The 24416-nt window shown below is 38.6% G+C and overlaps 1 protein-coding gene across 5 annotated transcripts in view; it reads left to right on the plus strand.

Moving 5' to 3' along the window:
- MYO16 (myosin XVI) overlaps positions 1 to 24416 on the plus strand; it is a 733911-nt gene that overhangs the window by 499292 nt on the left and 210203 nt on the right. For all 5 annotated transcript variants that reach the window (XM_049867507.1, XM_049867511.1, XM_049867508.1 and 2 more), the window contains exons 22-23: positions 16894 to 17046; positions 21343 to 21543. In XM_049867507.1, the coding sequence (XP_049723464.1) occupies positions 16894 to 17046; positions 21343 to 21543 (354 nt within the window). The remainder of the gene's footprint in view (positions 1 to 16893; positions 17047 to 21342; positions 21544 to 24416) is intronic.

Consider the following 24416-nt stretch of genomic DNA (forward strand, 5'->3'; position numbering starts at 1 on the left):
ATCTTCTGTCATAGAAGACAAACTTGAGATACATAATCAATCATCAAGCCAGACTTCATTTAAGCTGATTTTGGGAGAGTTGTCAAGAATTCAGAACATTTTCCTGCTTGAGATTGTTTTCTGAAACATGAGATTTACTGGAAAATCCAGGTTGAAAATAATTTAGTCAGGCTAGAGCTAGGTGTTCAAAGTGTGTGGAAGAATGTAGGTACCTTGAGTTCGAAAGTTTTATGAAATGAGTTTGTATAATTTGACAATCTCCACCTTAAAAAAAAAAAAAAAAGCTATGTCTTAATTGTGAAATCACTAGCCTAGAAGCTACAAAAAGATGAATCAAATAATGATATTAACCACCATTAACTGAACTCTTACCATGTACTTCCCCCATGGATTATCGCATTTTACAAACAAGAAAACAGAGTGCTGCAGCCTCTACTTTGTAAGGACGGTGCATTAGCAGTACCTAAAACAAAACAAAACAAAACTTGCCTTTAAGTTGTTCCTGATTGATGACAACTCCATGTTTTCCAGAGTAGAACCATGCTGCATAGAGTTTTAAAAAAATGTGAAGGGGGGAGGGGAAGGAGGGTAGGTGAAAATATACACAGCAAAATATACTCCATTTTAACAATTTCTGCATGTACAATCCAGTGACATTGATTACATTCTTCAAGTTGTGCAACCATTCTCACTGTCTTTTCCTGAATTTTTCTACCACCCTCAAAACTTACTGCCACCAAGCATCTTATCTAACCTTCCAAGTTGCTGTTATCAATTTTATCCCACATAGATAATTCTTTAAAAGAGCATAATGCTCAAGTCAGACATAATTTACTAATTAAGCTAAATTATTATTATTATTATTTTTTATTGTTTGGTTCAGAGAAGATTTCAAGGGATAGTTCTGGTTTGAAGTTTAAAGTTTAAAGATGATCTGAGGCAGTAGCTTTGGGGGTTTATTCAGCCTCACTGGCTCCAGAAAGTCTGGATTCCATTGGGAATTTGAAATTGTGTTCTGCTTTTCCCCTCCTTTTGATCAGGATTCTTCTATAGAATCTTTATTGAAAATGTTCAGTAGTGATAGCTGGGCACCATCCAATTCTTCTGGTCTCCTAACATAGGAAGTAGTTGTTCATGGAGGCAACCAGACAAACATTCCATTTCTTCCTCATATTCCTTGCTCTCCTTCCCTTGCTACTCTAGCTGAATGCAGACCAGTTGTACCTTGGATGGCCACATGTAAGCTTTGGAGACCCTATGCACTATGCAATGAACTAGGAGGAAGAACAGAAGTGCTGAAACACAGTATTAGGACAATTGACTCAGATAACCCATGAAATGATCATGAAAGCATGCTCAACTTCTTTAGCCACCAGACAGATACCCATCAAAACCACGATGAGATACCAGTTCATTCCCGCTAGGATAAGAAAATACAAAATTAAAAAATACAGAAAATAATAAATGTTGGTGAGGATGTGGGGAATTGGGACCCTTACCGATTATTGGTGGGAATGCAGAATGGTACAAAAAGAGAGAATGTATACAAAAACCTATCAAGTGTTTTTGTGGAAAACAGTGTGGCAGTTTTCTCAAAAAACTAAAAACAACTACCATATGCCTCTGCCATCCCACACCATGGGATTTTTAACAGCAGTGATCTTTCAGAAGTAGATCAACAGGCCTTTCTTCAGAGGTGCTTCTGGGTGGATTCGAACCTCAACCTTTCATTTATTAAGTAGCCGAATGCTTAGCCCGTGGTATCTAGAAGGATACATTTTATGCTTCAATTGCATCTGGGTTTTTGGGTAATGTGTGGTTTATTCATTCAACAAACATTTATTGTGTATCTTGATGTTAGTTGTTATTGAATTGATTTTGACTCATGGCGACCCTGTGTGTGCAGAATAGAACTGATCCATAGGGTTTCCAAAACTGTGACCTTTTGGAAGCAGATCGCCAGGCTTGACTATCCAGATGCCTTTGGACGATTTGAACCCACAGGCTTTCGGCTAGGAGTCAAGCACCAAACCATTTGTGTCTTCCAGGGATTCCTACTGTGTATGTACCAAGTGCCAAACACTGTAGTAGATGCTTAGGGACATACAGACATAGTCTGATGTGTGTATGTGTAAATAAATCAACTGACCTATAAATATAATAAAAACCATTTTAATTGCTATTTTAAGTTGTTTCACATATAGATTCTAAAATCATACATACATAAAATATCTAGCTCTTATTATATAGGGTCGCTATGAGTCGGAATCGACTCGATGGCAATGGGTTTTTTTAATGGGTATTATAAAACATTTTCTACTCTGCGTATTTCCTTTTTTACAATGATATTAAATCATTTTAGGAAGTAACCAAATTGTTGTTAAAGAATGAGTTGCTGTTTTTAGGTGCCATCGAGTTGGTTCCAACTCATAGCGACCCTGTGTACAACAGAACAGAACACTGCCCAGTCCTGCGCCATCCTCACAATCCTTGTTATGCTTGAGCCCATTGTTGTAGCCACTGTGTCAATGCATCTCGTTATAGATGTACTCATTTTCTTTGCGTAGAAGAATCCTAGGACAGTTTTACCTGTGTTTTATAAAATTAAATAGAATGCTTAGATAATGAGATGCTGTTTTAATGTACATCCTACGGTAATGTGGGATTCTATGTTAAAAACATTTTATGATTATAAGACTTCTTTTAGGTAATCTATGTGCTGTGCTACTTCTTCTCCTTGCTATTTTGTGATCCCCACGCTAGCCAGTCACCTAGTTACTCGGGATCTCTAGACATTGCATGGGATTCTAGACGACAGCAGTTATTTTGAAAACGACAACTTTTTCAGTAGAAATTATACATTAATCTTTGTTTTTAAGCCCATAGCCATACCCAGACATTAACATTAAATTGCTAAAAAAAATACAAACCCCTTTTTCTCTGAAAAGCTAGGAGCAGTATGATGTATTGAGTGAACTTTTCAAATAGGGGTATTAATGTTTTGACCAAATGTTATGTTTCCATCTCCTAGGAGTGGTTTCTGTTTAAACTCAAGGGTGTATTATCATATGTGCATGCTAGCATAGAGAATCACTAATGATATTTTTTATCTTTTAATTTATATTTTTCAAGGCTGATGTTAGCATATTACAGTGAAACCTATGAAAGCCTGAACTCAACTGGACTGTCTTGCTCTTCCAGGTCTTGAAAGCTTTCCACCTTTGACAGGATGCAGTCTTACCACTTTTCTGTCGCTCATTTTAGCGTACAATGCTTGAGTTTTCCTTCTCTGACGGGTTTCCACCTTACACAGGTTCCCACTTTTGCAGGTTTTACTGTATTATATAGAATTTGGCAATCTGTTTTGCCAGTAGGCATGCTATTAGCTGACTGCTTTGGTCAATCCCTCAAATCCTAAAGTAATTATTATTTACTGTAAAAGAGGATATCAGCTTGAATTAAATCCATTACAAATTAGATGTATTTTATGAGCCTGTGTTGCTCTGAGGAACAGATTAACAAAAAAGAAATATAGTAGAGAATGAAATGCTTTTGGTCTGTATAAAAGTTATGCCTTTTTTCATGTGAAATAATTACTGTTTGTATTTTCTTAAAATCTGTTAAATATACTTTGATTTTAAAATGTTGTTGTTGTGTGCCCTTGAGTCAATTCCAACTCATAGCAACCCTATAGGACAGAGTAGAACTGCCCCATAGGGTTTCCTAGCTTAATCTTTAAGGAAGGCTGGTAGTGCAATGGTTATACACCCAGCTGTTAACCTAAAGGTGGGCAGTTTAAACCCAACAGTTGCTTCACAGGGTAAAAGACCTGCCTATCTGCTCCTGTAAAGATAACAGCCTAGGAATCAATTCAATGGCACACAACAACAGCAACCATCTTTGTGAGAGCAGGTCACTTGGCCTCTTCTTTCATGGGACAGCTGGTGGGTTCAAACTGCCCACCTTTCGGTTAGCAGCTGAGTACTTAACAATTGGGAAAACCAGCAAAGGAAAGGTTGTAGGTGGGAGAAAAAAAAAAAAAACCCATTGCCATTGAGCCAATTCTGTTGATCCTATATGTCAGAGTAGAACTGCCTCATAGAGTTTCCAAGGAGTGGCTGGTGGATTCAAACTGCTGACCTTTTGGTTAGCAGCCAGCTCTTAACCATTGCACCACCAGGGCCCCAGGTGGGAGGAGGATGGATGGAAAACAAAACAAAAATGAATTGGTAAATAAAAAAAAATCAAAACAGAAGATCAGAGTATAGGTAGTAAGCAAAGGACACAGTACACAGTAGGTGCTCAGTATATACTTGCTGACTGAAGGTTCTGATGTAGGACACAGGTTAAGGAAGAAACTACCACACTATGACTGCAAAACACAGAAGTTCACTATTTTTTTTTTTTAATTTTTATTGTGCTTTAAGTAAAAGTTTACAAATCAAGTCAGTCTCTCATACAAAAATTTTTATACACCTTGCTATATACTCCTAGTTGCTCTCCTGCAATGAGACAGTGCACTCCTTCTCTCCACCCTGTGTTCCCCTGTCCTTTCAGCCAGCTTCTGTTCCCCTTTACCTTCTCATCTCCCCTCCAGACAAGAGCTGCCCACTTTGTCTCATGTGTCTACTTGAGCCAAGAAGCTCACTCCTCACCAGTATCATTTTCTATCTTATACTCCAGTCCAATCCCTGTCTGAAGAGTTGGCTTTGGGCATGGTTCCTGTCTTGGGCTAACAGAAGGTCTGGAGACCATGAACTATGGGATCCCTCTAGTTTCAGTCCGACCATTAAGTCTGGTCTTTTTAGGAGAATTTGGAGTCTGCATTCCACTGCTCTGAGGCTCCTTCGGGGGTTCTCTGTTGTGTTCCCTGTCAGAGCAGTCATCGGCTGTAGCTGGGCACCATCTAGTTCTTCTGGTCCCAGGCTGATGTAGTCTCTGATTTATGTGGCCCTTTCTGTCTCTTGGGCTCATAATTACCTTGTGTCTTTGGTGTTCTTTATTCTCCTTTGTTCCAGGTGGGTTGAGACCAATTGATGCATCTTAAATGGCTGCTTCTTAGCGTTTAAGACCCCAGATGCCAGTCACGAAAGTGGGATGCAGAATGTTTTCTTAATAGATTTTTTTTATTTTATTGTGCTCTAAGGGAAAGTTTACAAATCAAGTCAGTCTCTCACACAAAAATTTATATATACCTTGCTACATACTCCCAGTTGCTCTCCCCGTGATGAGACAGCTCGCTTCCTCCCTCCACTCTTTGTTTTCATGTCTATTCTGACAGCTTCTAACCCCCTCTACCCTCTCATCTTCCCTCCAGACAGGAGATGCCAACATACTCTCAAGTGTCTACCTGATCCAAGAGGCTCACTCCTCACCAGCATCCCTCTCCATCCCATTGTCCAGCCCAATTCCTGTCTGAAGAGTTGGCTTTGGGAATGGTTCCTGTCCTGGGCCAAAAGATGGTCTGGGGGCCATGTCCACCAGGGTCCTTCTAGTCTCAATCAGACCATTAAGTCTGGTCTTTTTATGAGAATTTGGGGTCTGCATCCCACTGCTCTCCTGCTCCCTCAGGGGTTCTCTGTTGTGTTCCCTGTCAGGACAGTCATCAGTTGTAGCCGGGCACCATCTAGTTCTTCTGCCCTCAGGCTGATGTAGTCTCTGGTATATGTGGCCCTTTCTGTCTCTTGGGCTTATAATTACCCTGTGTCCTTGGTGTTCTTCATTCTCCTTTGCTTCAGATGGGTTGAGACCAATTGATGCATCTTAGATGGCTGCTTGCTAGTGTTTAAGACCCCAGATGCCAGTCTCCAAAGTGGGATGCAGAATGTTTTCTTAATAGATTTTATTATGCCAGTTGACTTAGGTGTCCCCTAAAACCATGGTCCCCAAACCCCTGCCCCTGCTACGCTGGCCTTCAAAGCATTCAGTTTATTCAGGAAGCTTCTTTGCTTTTGGTTTAGTCCAGTTGTGCTGACCTCCCCTGTATTGTGTGTTGTCTTTCCCTAAAGTAGTTCTTATCTGCTATCTAATTAGTGGATACCCCTTTCCCTCCCTCCCTCCCTTCCTCCTCCCATAACCATCAAAGAATATTTTCTTCTCAGTTTAAACTGTTTCTCGAGTTTTTATAATAGTGATCTTATACAATATTTGTCCTTTTGCAACTGACTGATTTCACTCAGCAAAATGCCTTCCAGATTCCTCCATGTTATGAAATGTTTCACAGATTCCTCACTGTTCTTTATTGATGCATAGTATTCCATTGTGTGAATATACCATAGTTTACTTATCCATTCATCCATTGATGGGTACCTTAGTTGCTTCCATTTTTTGCTGTTGTAAATAGTGCTCCAATGAACATGGGTGTGCCCATAACTGTTCGTGTAATGGCTATTATTTCTCTAGGATATATTCCGAGGAGTGGGATTGCTGGATAGTCTGGTAGTTCTATTTCTAGCTTTTTAAGGAAGCACCAAATCAATTTACAAAGTGGTTGTACCATTTTACATTCCCACCAGCAGTGTATAAGTGTTCCAGTCTCTCCACAACCTCTCCAACATTTATTATTTTGTGTTTTTTGGATTAATGCCAGCCTTGTTGGAGATGGAATCTCACTGTAGTTTTGATTTGCATTTGTCTAATGGCTAATGATCGTGAGCATTTCCTCATGTTAGCTACCTGAATGTCTTCTTTAGTGAAGTGCCTGTTCATATCCTTTGTCATTTTTAATTGGGTTTTTGTCTTTTGTTGAGTTTTTTCAGTATCATGTAGATTTTAGAGATCAGACGCTGATCAGAAATGTCATAGCTAAAAACTTTTTCCCACTCTGTAGGTAGTCTTTTTACTCTTTTGGTGAAGTCTTTGAATGAGCATAGGTGTTTGATTTTTAGGAGCTCCCAGTTATTTAGTTTTTCTTCTGCATTGTTAGTAATCTTTTGTATACTGTTTATGCCATGCATTAGGGCTTCTAGCGTTGTCTCTATGTTTTTCATTATCTTTATTGTTTTAGATTTTATATTTAGGTCTTTGATCCATTTTGAGTTCGTTTTTGTGCATGATGTGAGGTATGGGTCTTGTTTCATTTTTTTGCAGATGGATCCAGTTATGCCAGCACCGTTTGTTAAAGACACCGTCTTTTCCCCATTTAACTGACTTTGGGCCTTTGTCAAATATCAGCTGCTCATATGTGGACGGATTTATGTCTGGATTCTCAATTCTGTTCCATTGGTCTAGGCATCTATTGTTGTACCAGTACCAGGCTGTTTTGACTACTAGGCTGTTTTGGCTACTGGGAGGTATAATATGTGCTAAAATCAGATAGTGTGAAGCCTCCCACTTTGTTCTTCTTTTTCAGTAATGCTTTACTTATCCAGGGCCTCTTTCCCTTCCATGTGAAGTTGGTGATTTGTTTCTCCATTTCATTAAAAAATGTCATTGGAATTTGGGTTGGAATTGCATTATATTTGTAGATTGCTTTGGGTAGAGTAGATTTTTTTATAATGTTGAGTTTTCCTATCCATGAGCAAGGTATGTTTTTCCACTTACATAGAACTTTTTTGGTTTCTTGCAGTAGAATCTTGTAGTTTTCTTTGTGTAGATCTTCTACCTCTCTGGTTAGATTTATTCATAAGTGTTTTATCTTCTTGGGAGCTACTGTAAATGGTATTGATTTGGTGATTTCCTCTTCGATGTTCTCTTTGTTGGTGTAGAGGAATCCAACTGATTTTTGTATGTTTATCTTGTATCCTGATGCTCTGCTGAACTCTTCTATTAGTTTCAGTAGTTTTCTCAAGGATTCTTCAGGGTTTTCTGTGTATAAGATCATGTTATCTGCAAATAGAGATATTTTTAAGAAGTCCTCTGTGTTTAACAAAAGCAGAATATTGGCAGAGGTGATGTTCTCTAATCGTCAGGCTAAGACAGATGGTGCTAGGAAAAAATAAACATGACCTTTCCCAAACAAGGTAGGCAAAGGAGAATGTCCTTTGCAATAACGGGAATGTTCAGTCTAAAACAAACAGGAGACACTCTCCTTTCTCCAAACCCCCAGCACCACTTTGCAGATAATATATCAAAATTAGGATTAATTGAATTGTTGGGGAAAGCACAAATAGCTAGCAGGTAGCAGTCTGGTGAGCCCTGAGACATTCTTCAAAAAAGTAAATTAGAAGTTTACAGTACACATTTGCACTTTAAAGGCCCTGAAAACTTCTGCAGAAGAGAATTCCATTAACTTAGGCTACCCCAATGTTTCTCCAGTAGACTTTTGTTTGTTTAATGTTTTTTTAGACAAGATCTATTGACATATCTTGGAACCCTGGTGGCACAGTGGTTAAGAGCTTGGCTGCTAACCAAAAGGTCGGCAGTTCAAATCTACCATCTGCTCCTTGGAAACCCTATGGGGCAGTTCTACTCTGTCTTATGGGGTCGCTATGTGTCGGAATCAACTCAATGGCAATGGGTTTGGCTTTAGTTTATTGACATGTCATAAAATGAGTGTTCTGATGAACATAATTGAGAAATAATGGATTGTCTGAAATATAGCATAGTTCCTGTTCTAGATGGATACCTATTAATTGATGAGTGAATCAGTGAGTGGATTGTGTTCTCTGTTCCATCACTTGCCTTGGTGTGGTCAATGATGTCTACATATTAGAATCATCTGGAAAGCTTTTGAAATATATCAATGCCTGAGCCCCACTCTGATTTAATTGGTTTGGGGTTAGGCCCAGACATGAGCCGTTTAAAAAAGCTCCCCAGTTAATTCTAATGCACGACAGGCTTGAGAATCACTGTCTAACGCCTGGGGCTCTGCCTTCAGCTGGAGTCAGCTTTAATTAACCTCCTGCTTTACTGATGTGTTGCATATGTCATGCTCTGTTTTATTTTTGTTTCAGCTATTTCTCTGAGCAATAAGAAGAAAGTGAGAACAGTTGGTGGCAATTTACTTAAGAAATTAGATTCGTCATTAATACAAACGATAGACATCTGGATAAGCAATAATATTCTGTTACTAAAGAGTGCTTTCAAGGGGTGCATAATTTTTATTATTAAACAGGTTAGCAATGGCCCTTAATGTACAAAGCACGCATTTTAATTAAAGGAGTGTGCATACTAATTAAGCACTTACTTAATAATTATTCATTAGCATTTATGAATACTCACCTTTCACCCACACTGAGGGATAGCTGGAGGTATTGTGGGACCCTAAACACAATTCTGGGTTTTTTTTTAAAACACAATTCTGAAGGACAGAGTTGAAAAGCAGAAATGATGATTACTTTGCATTGAAGTCAATGATATTCTCAATTATTGATGCAGATGTGTGTTTCTGTATCATAAACTCGCTTGTAAAACTCTTCATTCTAGCTTTCTCTGTGTTTAACTCACACCCTCATACACAACTCTGGCTGGCTCACTGGATATAAGTCAAGAGTCGACAAGTTTGGACCATGATTTTGGCCACTATTTCATTGGCAGGATACATTTTTCCAGTTTTCAACTACAAATAACGTGTCTGTATTATTCCTCTGAGCTACATTTATTAGTGGTTTTGAAGTTCATGCTACAGTATTTCTCCCATATTTTACGTCTGGTTCAGTGAGTGCTTTTAACAATTTAGAAGAGGGGAAAGAAAGGAAAGCCTTTTGGTAAAAATAATAAATATACTCATAACATCAAAATCATTTTGAAGAACATTCTACTTTAAATGCGTATGTTCCCCGTGATTCACTTTACCACTCAGTCTTGCTCACCCCTGTTAGATACACAGATATATGTTTAGTTCTAGAAAACACTAATGTAATAAAGCTACAAGTTGGAAATCCGTCCACAGGCTGCTTGGTTTTACACATCAAGCAGGAATTTTCCCTATGGGATTTTAATAAATTACTTCAAGATTTTTTTCCTCCAGAATACAAAAAAACATGATATACTCTGAAAGGTTCAGTAGTACCCATGTCATAAAAACTAACTACCATAAGGCATCATGGTTTAAAAATGTTAGAAATTTGGTAGACAAACTATATGTTTTACGAATCATTTTGACCAAGAGAGTAAAAAAGTGGGTTGCCCTGAGACTGGAAGAACTAGATGGTGCCTGGCTGCCAGTGATGACTGCCCTGACAGGGAACGCAACAGAGAATCCCTGATGGACCAGGAAAACAGTGGGATGCAGATCTCAAATTCTTGTAAAAAGACCAGACTAGAGGGATCCTGGAGGTCGTGGTCCCCAGATCCTTTGTTAGCCCAAGACTGGAACCATTCCTGAAGCCAACTCTTCAGACGGGTTGGACTGGATGATGAGACAGAAAATGATACTGGTGAGGAGTGAGCTTCTTGGCTCAAGCAGACACATGAGACTCTGTGGACAGCTCCTTTCTGGAGGGGAGATAAGAAGGCACAGAGGGACAGAAGCTGGCTGAATGGAACCGAGGAATACAGGGTGGAGTGAAGGAGCTTGCTGTCTCATTAGAGAGAGAGCAACTAGGAATATATAAAAAAAAAAAATTTTTTTTTTTTAGGTGTATATAAATTTTTATATGAGAGACTGACTTCATTTGTAAACTTTCACTTCAAGCACAATAAATTAAAAAAAAAAAAAGTGGGTTGCTCTATCCACAGACATAGTCCCTAGTCAGTGTGAATGGTAATGCGCTTAGCTGCTAAATGAAAGGTTGGAGGTTCGAGTCCACTCAGAGGTGCCTTCAAAGAAAGGACTAGTGATCTACCTCTGAAAAATAAGCCATAGATAACCCTGTGGAGCACAGTTCTACTCAGGCACACATGGGGTCGCTGTGAGTTGGAATCAAATTTACAGCAGCTGGTGGTGGTTGATGGAAAGGCACAGGCTGAATGAATACCTTTTCTGTTACCCCAAGCTTGGCAGATTGCTTTAGCTTCATGGAAAAAAAAAAAAAAGGGCAGTGGTTAAGAGCTACAGCTGCTAACCAAAATATCAGCACTTCTAATCCACCGCCACTCCTTGGAAACCCTATGGGTTTCTATTCTGTCCTATAGGGTCACTATGGGTCAGAATCCACTCGATGACAAGGGGTTTGGTTTATGATTTGGTACCCTGACTCAGTCCAGCTCTTTCTATTTACCATGACATCGCCTACAAGCACAGTTGGTTTCACCATTTTGCCTAAGCTGGATGATCAATTTTCTGAAACCACTATTCAAGTCAATCAACTGAAATGTCCATTTTGTATAATAAAAATGCTCTGATCAGTCAAAACACTGCAATCGTTTTTATATACAGAGTTAGTCTGTAATAAGACAGTTAAGAGCAAGGGAATGTAGTCAGATTTTCATCAAAAGCTTTTTTTTTTTTTAAGTACAGAGATGCAGTCTTTTCTGAATGCAGAATGATGGGAAGGAAATAGAATTAAGTATGTCTGAGGCCTGTAGGTCCATCTAAGCATTTTCAGTTAGAGAATCTCAGAATGAGGGGAACGATGATGCCATATGAATGTGTATTTCTTATACAGTTGAGAATCAGGCATTAGTTTTAATTTTGGAATTCTTTATCGGGCTTCTTTTTACTGGCTCATGCATTAACAAGCCTCACCTTATATTTCATGTCTTCAACATTTGTTTCATGAGTAATCCATTTCCTAAAATAGATTACATTTAAGTACACTACCTATAAGCACTTTCAAACCAAGCTGCTGAGGTTTAGGATCTATTTGTATTTTCTTAAATGACTCAATATATTTTATAACATCAAAAACTTCAGAAGTTACAGTTGTATATGTTATATAATCAAGAGAATTTTTTCCAATAGTTTTATTTCATAACCAAAACCAAAAAACCAACCCCATTGCCATCGAGTTGGTTCTGACTCACAGCAGCCCTCTTTATAGGGTTTCCAAGGCTGTAATCTTTACGGGAGCAGACCGCCACATCTTTCTCCCTTGGACCGGCTAATGCTTTGAACCACTAGCTTTTTGATTAGCAGCCAAGTGCTTTAACCACTGCGCCACCAGGGCTCCTTTTCATTCCATAACAGACTCATTTATTTTCTGTACATTTACTGTAAACAGTTAACCCCAAATTTTGACCGATATTACCTGTGTTTATTATTCTTTAGTAACAAAATTACAAAGTATTAAAAGGGTTTCACGAATTATCAAATTTGGGGACATATTCTCAAAACATTCTTTTTTGGGGGGGCCAAAGTGAAGTAATTTTTTAAGTTTTAATCTTTCTTTTATAACTACAATTTTTATACATTTTTATGACTAATCTATGTTTTTTTTTTATGACAAAATTAAGAGGGACAAGTAAACATATCCCTTTCAGACTTTGAATATTATTCTATGGGGATTCTAGATAATTTTATAGAAATTGGGTTTTTTTCCCCCTCCAAAACTAATGCTGCATATTTAAGCGTATAGAATAAGATGAAGACAGAAGCTTGGCATGAAGAGATGAACCCACTCGTACCACTTACTAGTTTCAAGGAGCAGTAAAACGAAATGAATGAGCTAGACTATTTTAGTTAAACGCTGTCCCCTCCCTTTACCAGCTACTAAGTGCAGAATTTATAGGTCTGCTTTCCAAGTGCTGGAACCAACTTGAGGGAAACTAGTTTGGTGTCCCTGGGTGGTACCGTTAACGTGCTAGGCTGCTAACCAAAAGATTGGGGATTCGAGTCCACCTAGAGGTGTTTCAGAATAAAGCCCTGTCGATTTACTTCCAAAAAATCAACCACTGAAAACTCTGTTGACCTTAAGTGCATTCCAACTCTAGTGCTGCAACTCACCAAAGAAAGTCACTTCAATTCTTTGAGCATAAATTCCCTGTCTGTAGAGAAGAGTTGAAGTAATACCATGGAGATGATATAGTATAGGTTGAACCTCTCTGTGAACTGAATGAAATAAATCAGTAGATGAAAGATTAGAAAACTGTACCCAAATTGCTACCTCCAAATCCGCCTTGTTGTTGTTACACGCTGTTGAGTCGGTTCCAATTCACAGTGACCCCACGTACAAAAGTATGAAATACTGCCCAATCCTGCGCCATCCTCACAATCCTTGTTATGCTTGAGCCCCTTGTTGCAGCCACTGTGCAGTCCATCTCCTTGACGGTCTCCCTCTTTTTCACTGACCCTGTGCTCTACCAAGCATGATGTCCATCTCCAGAGACTGGTACCTCCTGAGAATATGTCCAAAGCATGTGAGATAAAGTTTCACCGTCCTTGCGTCTAAGGAGCATTCTGGCTGTACTTCTTCCAGGACAGATTTGTTCATTCTTCTGGCATTCCATATTATATTCAATATTCTTCACCAACACCGTAATTCATAGGCATTGAAGTGTGCCTGGTGTCTATGAATCAGTGCTGGGCTTTCAGCTGGTGTTTTACATCAGTACTGTCCAGTATGGTACCCAGCAGTCAGTGCCGGGATTTCAGATGGTGTTTTACATCAGCACTGTCCAATATGGTAGCCAACAGCCAGTGCTGGGTTTTCAGCTGGTGTTTTACATCGTTACTGTCCAGTGTGGTACCCAGCAGCCAGTGTCGGGCTTTCAGCTGGTGTTTTACATCAGTACTGTCCAGTATGTTAGCCAGCAGCCAGTGCCGGGCTTTCAGCTGGTGTTTTACATCAGTACTGTCCAGTGTGGTAGCCCGCAGCTACATGTGCCTGTTAAGCATATGAGATGTGGATAACGTGACTAAGGAACTGAATTTCTTACTTTATTTTAATTAAAATACAAATAACCATATATGGCTAGAAGGTAGCCATTTTGGACAACATAGTTCTATACAGTAAAGAGGGCGCTTGAAATTGTAAAAATGCACATTTTAGCCCATGGGACAACAAAGAAATGAGTTTATATTTGAATGAGAAAAATGTAGCTTGTGATTTTTATTTTTCAAGCAGTAATCCTACATAAGACAGTTTGCTCTCACAGTTAGAAGTAATTTTTAGAATTTCCAGAATAGTTTTTGATTGATACTTTTAGTTTTTTTTAAAAAAGGACATACACATGTTTTATATGTGTTTCACCAGCCAATAATATCTCTAAAAGTAGAATGGATGCAAATGGTAATCCCTCTTGATTTTTGCCCACAGCTAGGATTCTCTTCTGCCAGTTGATACTATATAATCAGGATTTTGGCAACAACTGCCTTATCATGCGATTTAGATGAAATTCACTCTGTTATTTTTCCAACAAATGTATCTCACACTATTCTAATACCTGGGAATGTATCAGTGAACACAAAAAAGATTGTTGTTCTCCTGGATCTTACATTCTAGTAGGGGAAGAGGAGTAATAAACAAAATGTGTATGTTAATTATATCATGTCTTACAGTATAATTCAGGCTGTGGAGATACATAAAGCACAGAAAGGGATGATGATGATGGGGGGTGCCATTGTAAATAGGACAACCATGAAGACTTTTTTGCAAAAGCCATATTAAGACACTGAGTTGAAAAGGTGAAGGAATGAGCCTTTTGGAATATTCGGGGGACTTGGGAGCATTTCAGGCAGAGAGAATAACAAAAGAAGGATCTCTAAGCCAGGACAGTGGCTGGTGCAAAGAAGAGACAGATGTAGCTGGAGTAGAGTGAGAGAGAGCAAGAAGCGTAGAAGAGTAGGTCAGAGTAGGACCTCACAAAGGTCCTTGTAGGCCATTAAAAAAAAAAAAAAAAAAAAAGCCTTTGCCGTCAAGTCCATTGTGGCTCATAGCGACCCTATACGACAGAGTAGAACTGCCCCATAGGATTTCCAACGAGCAGCTGGTGGATTTGAACTGCCGATATTTTAGTTAGCAGTCAAGCTCTTAACCACTATGCCACCAGGGTTCCACTTGTAAGAATTTTCTCTTATTTGGAGTGAGATAAAAATTTTTCAGTGCCTTTTGAGCAGAGTGATATAGTCTACAATTCCAGGATCTTTCTGGCTATTTGGCACAGGGGTTAAAAGCTCAACTGCTAACCAAAACGTCGGCAGTTCAAATCTACTAGCCACTTCTTGGGAACCCTATGGGGCAGTTCTACTCTGTGTTATGGGATTGCTATGAGTCAGAATCAACTAGACAACGTTGGTTTTCTCTGGCTATTGTGTTAAGAACAGATCCTGTGACTATAGAAGCAGAAAGAACAGTAAGAAGGCTGTTGCAGTAATCCAGGCAACGGACAACGGTGTCTTAAGAAGTGAAGTGTAGTCAGAATCTGGATCTATTTGAAGATAGAGCCATCAGCACCTGTGGATGAATCAGGAAGAAAGAACTGACGTGACTCAGGCTTTACTTCAAGCTTTTGGCCTGAGCACATGGAAAGATCAAGCTGCCATCGAGTGAGATGGAGTAATTGCAGGAAGAGCCGGTTAGACTAGGGTCCTGGGCAAGATAAGAACTTTGGTTCTGTAAACCTGAAGGTTGAGATGCTTAGTAGCCATCCAAACATTGACATAAGATGCCCTCTGTGTTTGAATGGGTAGTTAAGTCCTATTCAAGGGAGGGAGACCCTATTGGCGCAGTGGCTAAGTGCTACAGCTGCTAACCAAAAGGTTGGCAGTTTGAATCCACCAGGGTGCTCCTTGTAAACTCTATAGGGCAGTTCCACTCTGTCGTAGAGGGTCACTAGGAGTTGGAATCAACTCAACAGCAAAAGTTTATTCAAGGGAGAGGTCTGAGGTGGAGAAATAAGGTGATGTTGCCAGAACTGAGATAGATTTACAAACTTAGGCTGGATGAGATGGTGAAGGAAATGGTGTCAAATATGCTTTCACCCATGCACCTCTAGAGTTCATGGACGGGATCTGGGTGGAGATTGACAGTTGGATTTCATCAGCACAGAGATGGAAGTATTCCAAGGAAGCCCGAAGAATCGTCAGCTCTGTCAGATATCCCTGGGAGGCCAAGGAAAACAAAAAAAAAAAGATGAGCATTGGATTTAGAAATGTACAAATCACCGGTGACTACCATGGGATGCATTTTGGTGGGACAGTGGGGCAAGAGTTTTATTGGAGTGGTTTCAGGAGACGATGAGAGGAAAGGAACTTGAGATAGGAAGTACAGAAAACTTTTTTGAGATTTTTGATATGAAAGGAAGCCGAAAAATAGAGGAGTCACTAAAGGAGAAAGTAAGGTCCAGAGAGATTTCGTTTTGGTTAGATTTGGGTTATTTTATTTTAATTTTTACGATTTTAAGTTTATCTATAAAGGTATTTTTATTTTATTTTCCAAGATTCAGAGTTTCAGATTTTAAGGTTAAGAAAAACATATGGGAATATCAATACTGGTATTGCTAACAAAGGTCTCTCCAAGTGTACAGTACCTTAGGAAATTAGCCCAGGTGGGTGAGTTTGCATTTTGCAGGGAAGAGAAAGGTAGGAAGAGAAAAATAGATGGTTGGAGGAATTTAGAAAATTATCTGAGAAAGAAAATAATTTCTGCAATAAAATGCTTAGACCAGTTATTCTTCCCATAAGAAACCCCATGTTTACTCTTCTCGTCACCGATATGCAACGAGAAATGAGGAAAGCATGAAAGCCTTCTCTTCAGAATCTCCTGGTAAAGCCAGCTTTGATCTTCATTTGCCGACTAGAAAAAAAAAAACGCCAGGATATAATTTCCCATAGAAATATTTCCAAATGCTCAAATATATTCTAGACTTAAACATTTTAAAGGTAGTGCTGTAATTTTACTTTCTGTTATTTTTAGCATGCTCACTTTAAAGTGGGTCATCAGAAAAGTCAAACAATGTGAGGTGAAACTCTTTGACTTAGCAGGCAATACAAAAACACTTCATCTTGATGGACTATTTGGTTTTGAACATTCTGGAGTCAATATTTCACCAATCTGAAACTGTGTCATAGAACCAGTGGATCTTCGCTGCGGAATTATCTTGTCAATTGTTTTCTTTTTTTCCTCACAATAGCTTTGTGTCAACATGACCAATGAGAAGATACACCACTATATCAATGAAGTACTTTATCTGCAAGAGCAAACAGAATGTGTACAAGAAGGAGTTACCATGGAAACAACATATTCTCCTGGTAACCAGGCTGGAGTTTTGGATTTTTTCTTCCAGGTATTCATAGAGTATAATTGGATACTTTACAAGATGTATGCATTTAAATATACTAGAGAAAAAGAATATGCTTTCAAGTGGCCTTACTTTGAGATATCTTTATATGTGAGACCTGCAGTGTATTTGTAATCTTTCAAAATCTACGGAGGATCACAAGTTATCTCTTTCAGAAGGGGCATTGGAAGGATCACCAGTTCATGGAAAGGACAATAAATATTGGATCACTTTGTTTTAAAAATATTCAGCATTGGTTCTGTCCCTAAAACTCTTCTTTTGGCACGGATACAAATGTTCAGTATACAAAATTAATATTTTATGAAGTAATACCCAAAACTAAAAATCATAACACACATTAATAGGAATCTTTTATTTATCATTAAAGTTTTTAAAATTTAAATATAGAAAAATTACAAAAAATAAATCAATAGATATATACAAACATATACAATATTTTGTTAAAAACTAAGAGTCTTAGGATATCTTCCAGGTATTTATACTTACCTTTTTCTACCTTAATGAAAGAGTCTTTGCGTCCATGTCTGTATCACATAAATTACCATCTATTATATAAACAGCAACCACTATCTACAATATAAGAAGACATTATATGGATTTACAGGTAATACCTCTAAAACAATTCGACAATGTTTAAAATGGATAGCATGCACCTATTTGGAAGACACAGTATTTCATTTTCTACCCTTTACTTCTATTTTGGAGCCCTGGTGGTGCGCTGGTTAAGAGCTTAGCTGCTAACCAAAAGGTTGGCAGTTTGAATCCACCAGCCGCTCCTTGGAAACCCTGTGGAGCAGTCTACTCTGCCTTATAGAGTTGCTATGAATCAAAATCAACTCAGTGGCAAGGAGTTTGGTCTGCTTTGGTTATTTCTATAAATTTAGACTTAAAAGCCGCTTCCTTTTTATGCTTTTTCCTAATGCTATGAAGTAACTGCTTCCCGTGACCAAAGCGTCAACATTCTCTCTATAGTAGAAGCCCTTTTCCTCCAGCAGAGCCTCCTTCCTGATGATATAAACAGTGCGTAGTTGACCTATTTAAAGTTAAAGAAATGTCTAAACTAACAGCAGTGTATAGTTAAGTGTATATATAGAAAGCCCCAGATACCTACTGACCTTTTCTCACTTGATGTATCCCCTTGACGGCTGAAGAGCAGTCCCCAGAAGTGAAGTTACTTCTATCTCTTTGGTTAAGATTGACTATTGGGATGACTGTCCAACAGTACTACCCCAGTCAATATTGATTGAAAACAGGTCTCTTTGGCAATCATAAAAATAGGATTAAAAGACATGTCTGGTAAAACTTGCATTTTTACCCATAAAAACGTAGGTCTATCTACAAGGCAGAAGGAAGGCCTGATCATCTGCTTCTGAAAAATCAACCATTGAAAACCCTATGGAGCACAGTCCTGCTCTGACACACATGAGTCCCCATGAGTTAGAATCAACTTGACAGCAACAGAGTTTATATACCAGCCAGGTATACAGTCTACAACACAAGGGAGAGTTATTGCTTCCTTTCTAGCAACCCGTAATCCTCCACTACTCACCAGCATTTATAATTTCTGCATAGACTGTATTTATATTTCAATATATTACGTATTTGACTTACGTCCCTGAGAGGAGGAGCCAAACCAGATTCTCACCAGGTCCTCCAAGTGTCTAGTACACTTTGCACTCTTCAGGACTTGATACTTTTTGATTGCTAAAGTGAAACTGTATTTGATAACCTTTCCCATTCAGTAGAGCAATTCAATCACGTCTAAGACTTTAATTCTGAAGAAACCAAATGTCATCAGTCCTTTGCTTATTACTTCTTCTCCCAAGTTCTGTTTTCTTCTTCAGGCACTTCCCGGAAACTTTTATACATTTAGAATGCTTGATTATCACCATTCTTTCACGACTTTACTTCACGCATCCAGAAAACATAACACATGAGAATTTTAAAATTTTTTGGAGACCAATTATGATAATTAAAAAAAAAAAAAATCTTGTTAGTAACTAACCACTGAATCCTTGGAAAATTGCATCTTGGTTTTTGGAGCAGAGTGGTTTAGTTCTCTTTCAGTCAACCCCATTCCTTACACTAAGTTGTCTTTGCATTATTGAAACACATTTAAGGGCTTTAGAAAACAAAATAAAAATTACCCACCCCCATAAAGAAGAGGTCTGTCACTACCTCTGAAGTATGGGTACGCTTTACAAACAGCCTTTAACTAGCCCGTTTGTCCTTCCATAGTGTGTCTGTGTGTGCATGTTTATATGTTTGCATGTGGGTGTGTATTTGCTAATAATAGCATAGAGGGAAGAGGTGTCATGGCACGATAGTCAAATTGATGCAAATAGAGAAAAATTCGTGATATTATAATGTCAGCATTTTACTTACTCTTCATAAGATAGGTCGTTAAAAGTTGAAATAAGGAATTGACAAGACTAGCTCTCAGCAAAGTCCTTATGTAGACCATTTTCTCTCAGGGTCCCTCCCCCATCCATTTTGGATACCTGTGTTTTTTAATCGATTCCCTCTTATATGGGCTCTTCATGAGGACTTTTTATGGGGTCCCTGCCCACTCTAACTTTCTTACAATGTACTATAGAGAATAGTTAGAGTATTCCTTGTAGTATAACATCCTTCTCCAAATTTCCTCATCAAAGAACATACTGGTATTGACAACAAAGGTCTCTCCAAGTATACAATACCTTAAGAAATTAGCCCAGGTGGGTGAGTTTGCATTTTGAAGGCATTCCTAATTCCTTCTTCATGTCAGCCTCCACCTCATTCACTCTTCTTTTCCGTCTCCCTCCCAGAGAGGCTGTTTGGTTTTGCATCCTAGAACAAAGTTATCAGATGGCTGTCACTGTTGCAAATTATCTCCAAAAGAATGGCCTCTGGTATGCAGCCCGACCAGGGATGTTTTCTTTCCCAATACCAGCTATATTTAACCTTTCCTCCTGATGGGTAGCTCCTGAATGATCTCACTGAAGACAACTGTATATAGTCTTTTTATTTTCTTTAATATGAGCATGACACTCTGAAAAGTTATAGGAAAGCTGGTAACAGGGAACTCAAGGTAGAGAAGAGTGTTGACAGGTAGTGGGATTGGCAACCAATGTCACAAAATAATATACATATTAATTGTTTAATGAGAAACTAATTTGCTCTTTAAACCTTCATCTAATGCACAACAAAAATAAAAACAGCTAAAACAGTTAAGACACAAAGAAACGATCTTCTGTTGGCTGAAAACATGACATTGCTGAATGCCTGTGGTGGTATGGCTTGGTGACCTCAGATCAAAATACAAGCAGAAATCGCTGCAGGAGTTACCATAGACCCCTTCACTTCTTGTGAATATCTATTTTTTATGCCATTCATATTTTAAAAGTTGGTGTGAAGAATCAAGGTATGTGACAGAATAAAGTAAAGAAGTAGTATAATTGCTTTATTTCAAAAGGTAGATCTGATTTGTCAATTAAAAAAAAAAAACTTACCTAGAGGCCTAAGAGAATGAACAGAGATAAACAGCAGTAGGTAAAAGGTAATCCAACCAATGCCTCAACTATATGTGAGGAGAATAACATTCTAACTATGGGGAAATAAAATATTGACAGCTGTGAAGTTCTCTCAAGCAGCATTTTCCTTCAAGTGAGGTTAAATTTTAAATTTACTTATTGTGTGACGTTAGTTCCCTTGTTGGGCAGCTATAAGCTATAAGACTTCTAATTTGAAATTATAAATTATTGCTTCAGCTTTTTTTATCTGTCTCTAAATATTGGAATATCATCTAGTCATTGCTCCTTCCTGTTGAGTGGGGTTTTGACACTTTTTTTTTTTTTTTAAATAACTTACCTCATGTGTGTTTTATTTTTTTTTGGTAAGTTACTTGTTCCTTCATACTCCAAGTAGGAAGTACTCAATATGGGTTATGTGTCAAGAATAAATTGCAACTTTCCTGTAGTCTGAAATTTTGTTTTTCTTAGTTAAATAAGAATGTACTTTTTTAGTAATTCCAGTGTTTTGATGACCTTAAAATACATTTTTTCATTTATTTATTCATTCATCTACCTAATAAATAAGGGGTCTACTCTGAATGTGAGCTATGCTGGATTTGGGGATACAACAGTGAGCAAAAAGAAATGATATTAAAAGTAAAAACTAATTCATTTTCTGAGTAGGCATATGAATATAACGAAAATATAAATGAGCTTGCATGTAAAATTGCAGTAGGAAAAATACCAAACTGAGTGACAGAAGAAAAAACTACCTCTTCTTAATCTCCAGAAACCATCTGGATTTCTCTCTTTGTTGGATGAAGAATGTCAAATGATTTGGTCAATGGAAACAAACCTTCCAAAAAAGCTACAAAGTCTCCTGGAGTCCTCAAACACAAATGCAGTCTATTCCCCCATTAAGGATGGGAATGGGAATGTCGCCTTCAGAGATCAAGGCACGGCATTCACTATCATGCACTACGCGGGAAGGGTAAGTTGAAAGAGCTGAGTCATTTATCACATGTAGTAACAAACAATAGGTGGTACAATGGTTCAGCGCTCAGGTGCTAACTGAAGGGTAGGCATTTTGAACCCCCCAGCAGCTCCATGGGGAGAAAAGACCTGACAATCTGTTCCCATAAGGATTACAGCCTAGGAGACCCTATGGGGGCAGTTCTACTCTGTCTCATGGGGTTGCTATAAGTCAGAATCAACTCAACAACACCCAGCAACAGCAGTAATAGACAAAAGGCCTCGGGATAAGCTTTAGAGCTTTGAAATTTTAGGGAGTATTCATTTGACAAAATTTTATTTTTGTAAACGATTTTCTTTCAGCCTGATAAAGAATGAGTGTCTTCAGCATGTGGATGGTGAAGCCTGCAGTATGACTCTCCTCCTGCCACTCCTAGTGTTATAACTTAGTATGAGCAAACGAGCTCTGGGTTTAATCCAAAGCCCTCTACCATGAACTTTTCCAAACAAACATTGGACATCTGAATTTGTTTGCCCCGAACATAGTTTTTAGTGCTAAAATATTTTTCTTAAGGCGTGCCAACCTAAGTAGAAATGCTTCTTCAAGACCTCGCCCTGATTCTCGAACCAGCTTTGTAAAATGTGCTTCTGCCTCCAAAACCTTCAAGGATTTCCTCTTGCCTCTAGTAAAAATTCCGGACTCTTTAGGCTAGACTAGCATCAGGCCTCTCCAAAATGACCCCAATCCTTTCTCCCATGAATTATCTGTCAAAATTCCCCTATACAAGCCCTGTTTCCAGATACGTTTTTCTAATCCACTCACTCTTTCCCTGCATCTCCCTCTCCCCACCAAATACCCTCACCCTCAAGATTGAAATATTCTCCTTGTCTTCTTTACAAGATCAAATTCTATTCATCTTTTAATACTTAGTCATGGGCCATTCATTCTTAATTCAATTCTCATGTATAGCTAATATCTTCTACCTTTGAATTTTAAGCCATCTGTTTTCTTCTCCCCCTTTGGTCTCCTTGGTAAAAATTACATACTAGAAGGTAAAACCTCTCATCACTGTCTTACACTCAGTCTGTTTTATTTCACTTCAACCAATGTTTACTGAGACCCTACTATAAGCAAACACACAGCTTTAGAGAAGCAAAGATGAGTAAAACATATTCCTTGGCCTGAAATATCTCACAGTCAAGTAAGGGAAGTGATAAGGTAAGAGTAAATTAACTAATAATTATGATATAATTTGCTTATTATAATGCTAACAAAGTTGTAAATTACCAGAGAAAAGGAAGCAATTATGTAGATCATAAAAAGTGTAGAAGCATTTTCCAGAGGTGGTAAAATATAACCTAAGCCTTCAAAAGGCATAGAATTTTGAAAGTGTATGACCTGTATCTTCAAGATTCAGTTGCATAGGACAGAATCCACTCTAACTATCTGAGCATAAGATAATTCATCAAGAAAATAATTACTGGGTGACTCTAGGTTGAACTTTCAGGACTGACGTTTAAAATCATACCACACTACAGACCTGCCAAAGTACTTACCTCTTTTTTTTTTTTTTTTAATAATTTCTCTAATGTATTTTTTGTTGTTGAAAATACATACAGCAAAAGATACACCAAAAATTCAACAGTTCCTGCATGTACAATTCAGTGACGTTGATTACATTCTACAAACTGTGCAACCGTTCTCATCTTCCTTTTCCAAACATTCCTCCACCTTTAACGTAAACTCACTGCTCCCCTAAGCTTCCTGTCTAACTTTTCCAGTAGCTGTTTCAGTTTCCTTCCATAGAGATAGTTCTTTAAAAGGGCACAGTTCTCAAGGCAGACATTCTTTACTAATTAAGTGAAACTATGTTTGGTTCGGAAACCCTGGTGGCTTAGTGGTTAAGTGCCACAGCTGCTAACCAAAGGTTCGGAGTTCAAATCTGCCAGGCGCTCCTCGGAAACTCTATGGGGCAGTTCTACCCTGTACTATAGGGTTGCTATGAGTCGGAATCGACTCGACGGCACTAGGTTCTAAGTTTATGTTTGGCGCAGGGGATATTTTAGGTTTAAGGTTTAAAAATTAGCTTCCAGCTAAAATGAGAAGCTGTTGCTACCATTGCTCATCCTCAGTTACTGCTACTTAGCAACACCAGTAAAATGCCACACCCTGGCCCTGGACATCAAAGAAGCTCATTACTAGACCTTGAGATCTCCACTGCCAGAGACGTAACAAACGTCTCCTTGACGGTTCCTACCGGGCGAAACAGCAGAAATAACAGAGATGTGGCCTCCACCACTGCAAACCTTCTTAATATTGTGCAATAAATAGTGTCCGACTCTTAGAAGCTAGAGTGTAATCAAAAGCAGAGCTGCAGAGGACTCCAGTAAAGAGAACTTTCTGGTTTTCCAAACTGTGCAGTACAGGAAGGCAAATTAGGACGGATGTCATGTGCCAGTCCACCTGAGCTACCCACATCCTATCTGGAAAACGGTGTAAGAACGTCAAATAAGTGCATAAAGAATGATGGGGAAAAGTGTAAAAGGTTGTTTTTGGCCAAACCTAAGTAAATATGCATGTTCTACTGAGGACTTTGTCCTCTCAACAGTGTTAAGTCATCAAACATTTTTTAACAGGGTGGGGAAATGAGGCAGAAAGAAAAATAGAGGACAAGATAAAGGATGGCTTGGGAAAAAAGTAAGAGAAACTATGGAATTTCTCAGGGTGAGTCTGGATGTGAGCAACAGCAGCAGAGTGAAGAGGAGGGAATTAAAAGGAAGAGGGCACTGGGAATGGGAACTGACTAGATGTGCAAAGCAAGGGAGGAGAGACACACAAAAATGACACTGAGTTTCACCGTTGGGTGATCAATGTGTGATTACAATGTGTCA

The sequence above is a fragment of the Elephas maximus genome, chromosome 23, assembly GCF_024166365.1.
Source record: "Elephas maximus indicus isolate mEleMax1 chromosome 23, mEleMax1 primary haplotype, whole genome shotgun sequence".
Classification (NCBI taxonomy): domain Eukaryota; kingdom Metazoa; phylum Chordata; class Mammalia; order Proboscidea; family Elephantidae; genus Elephas; species Elephas maximus.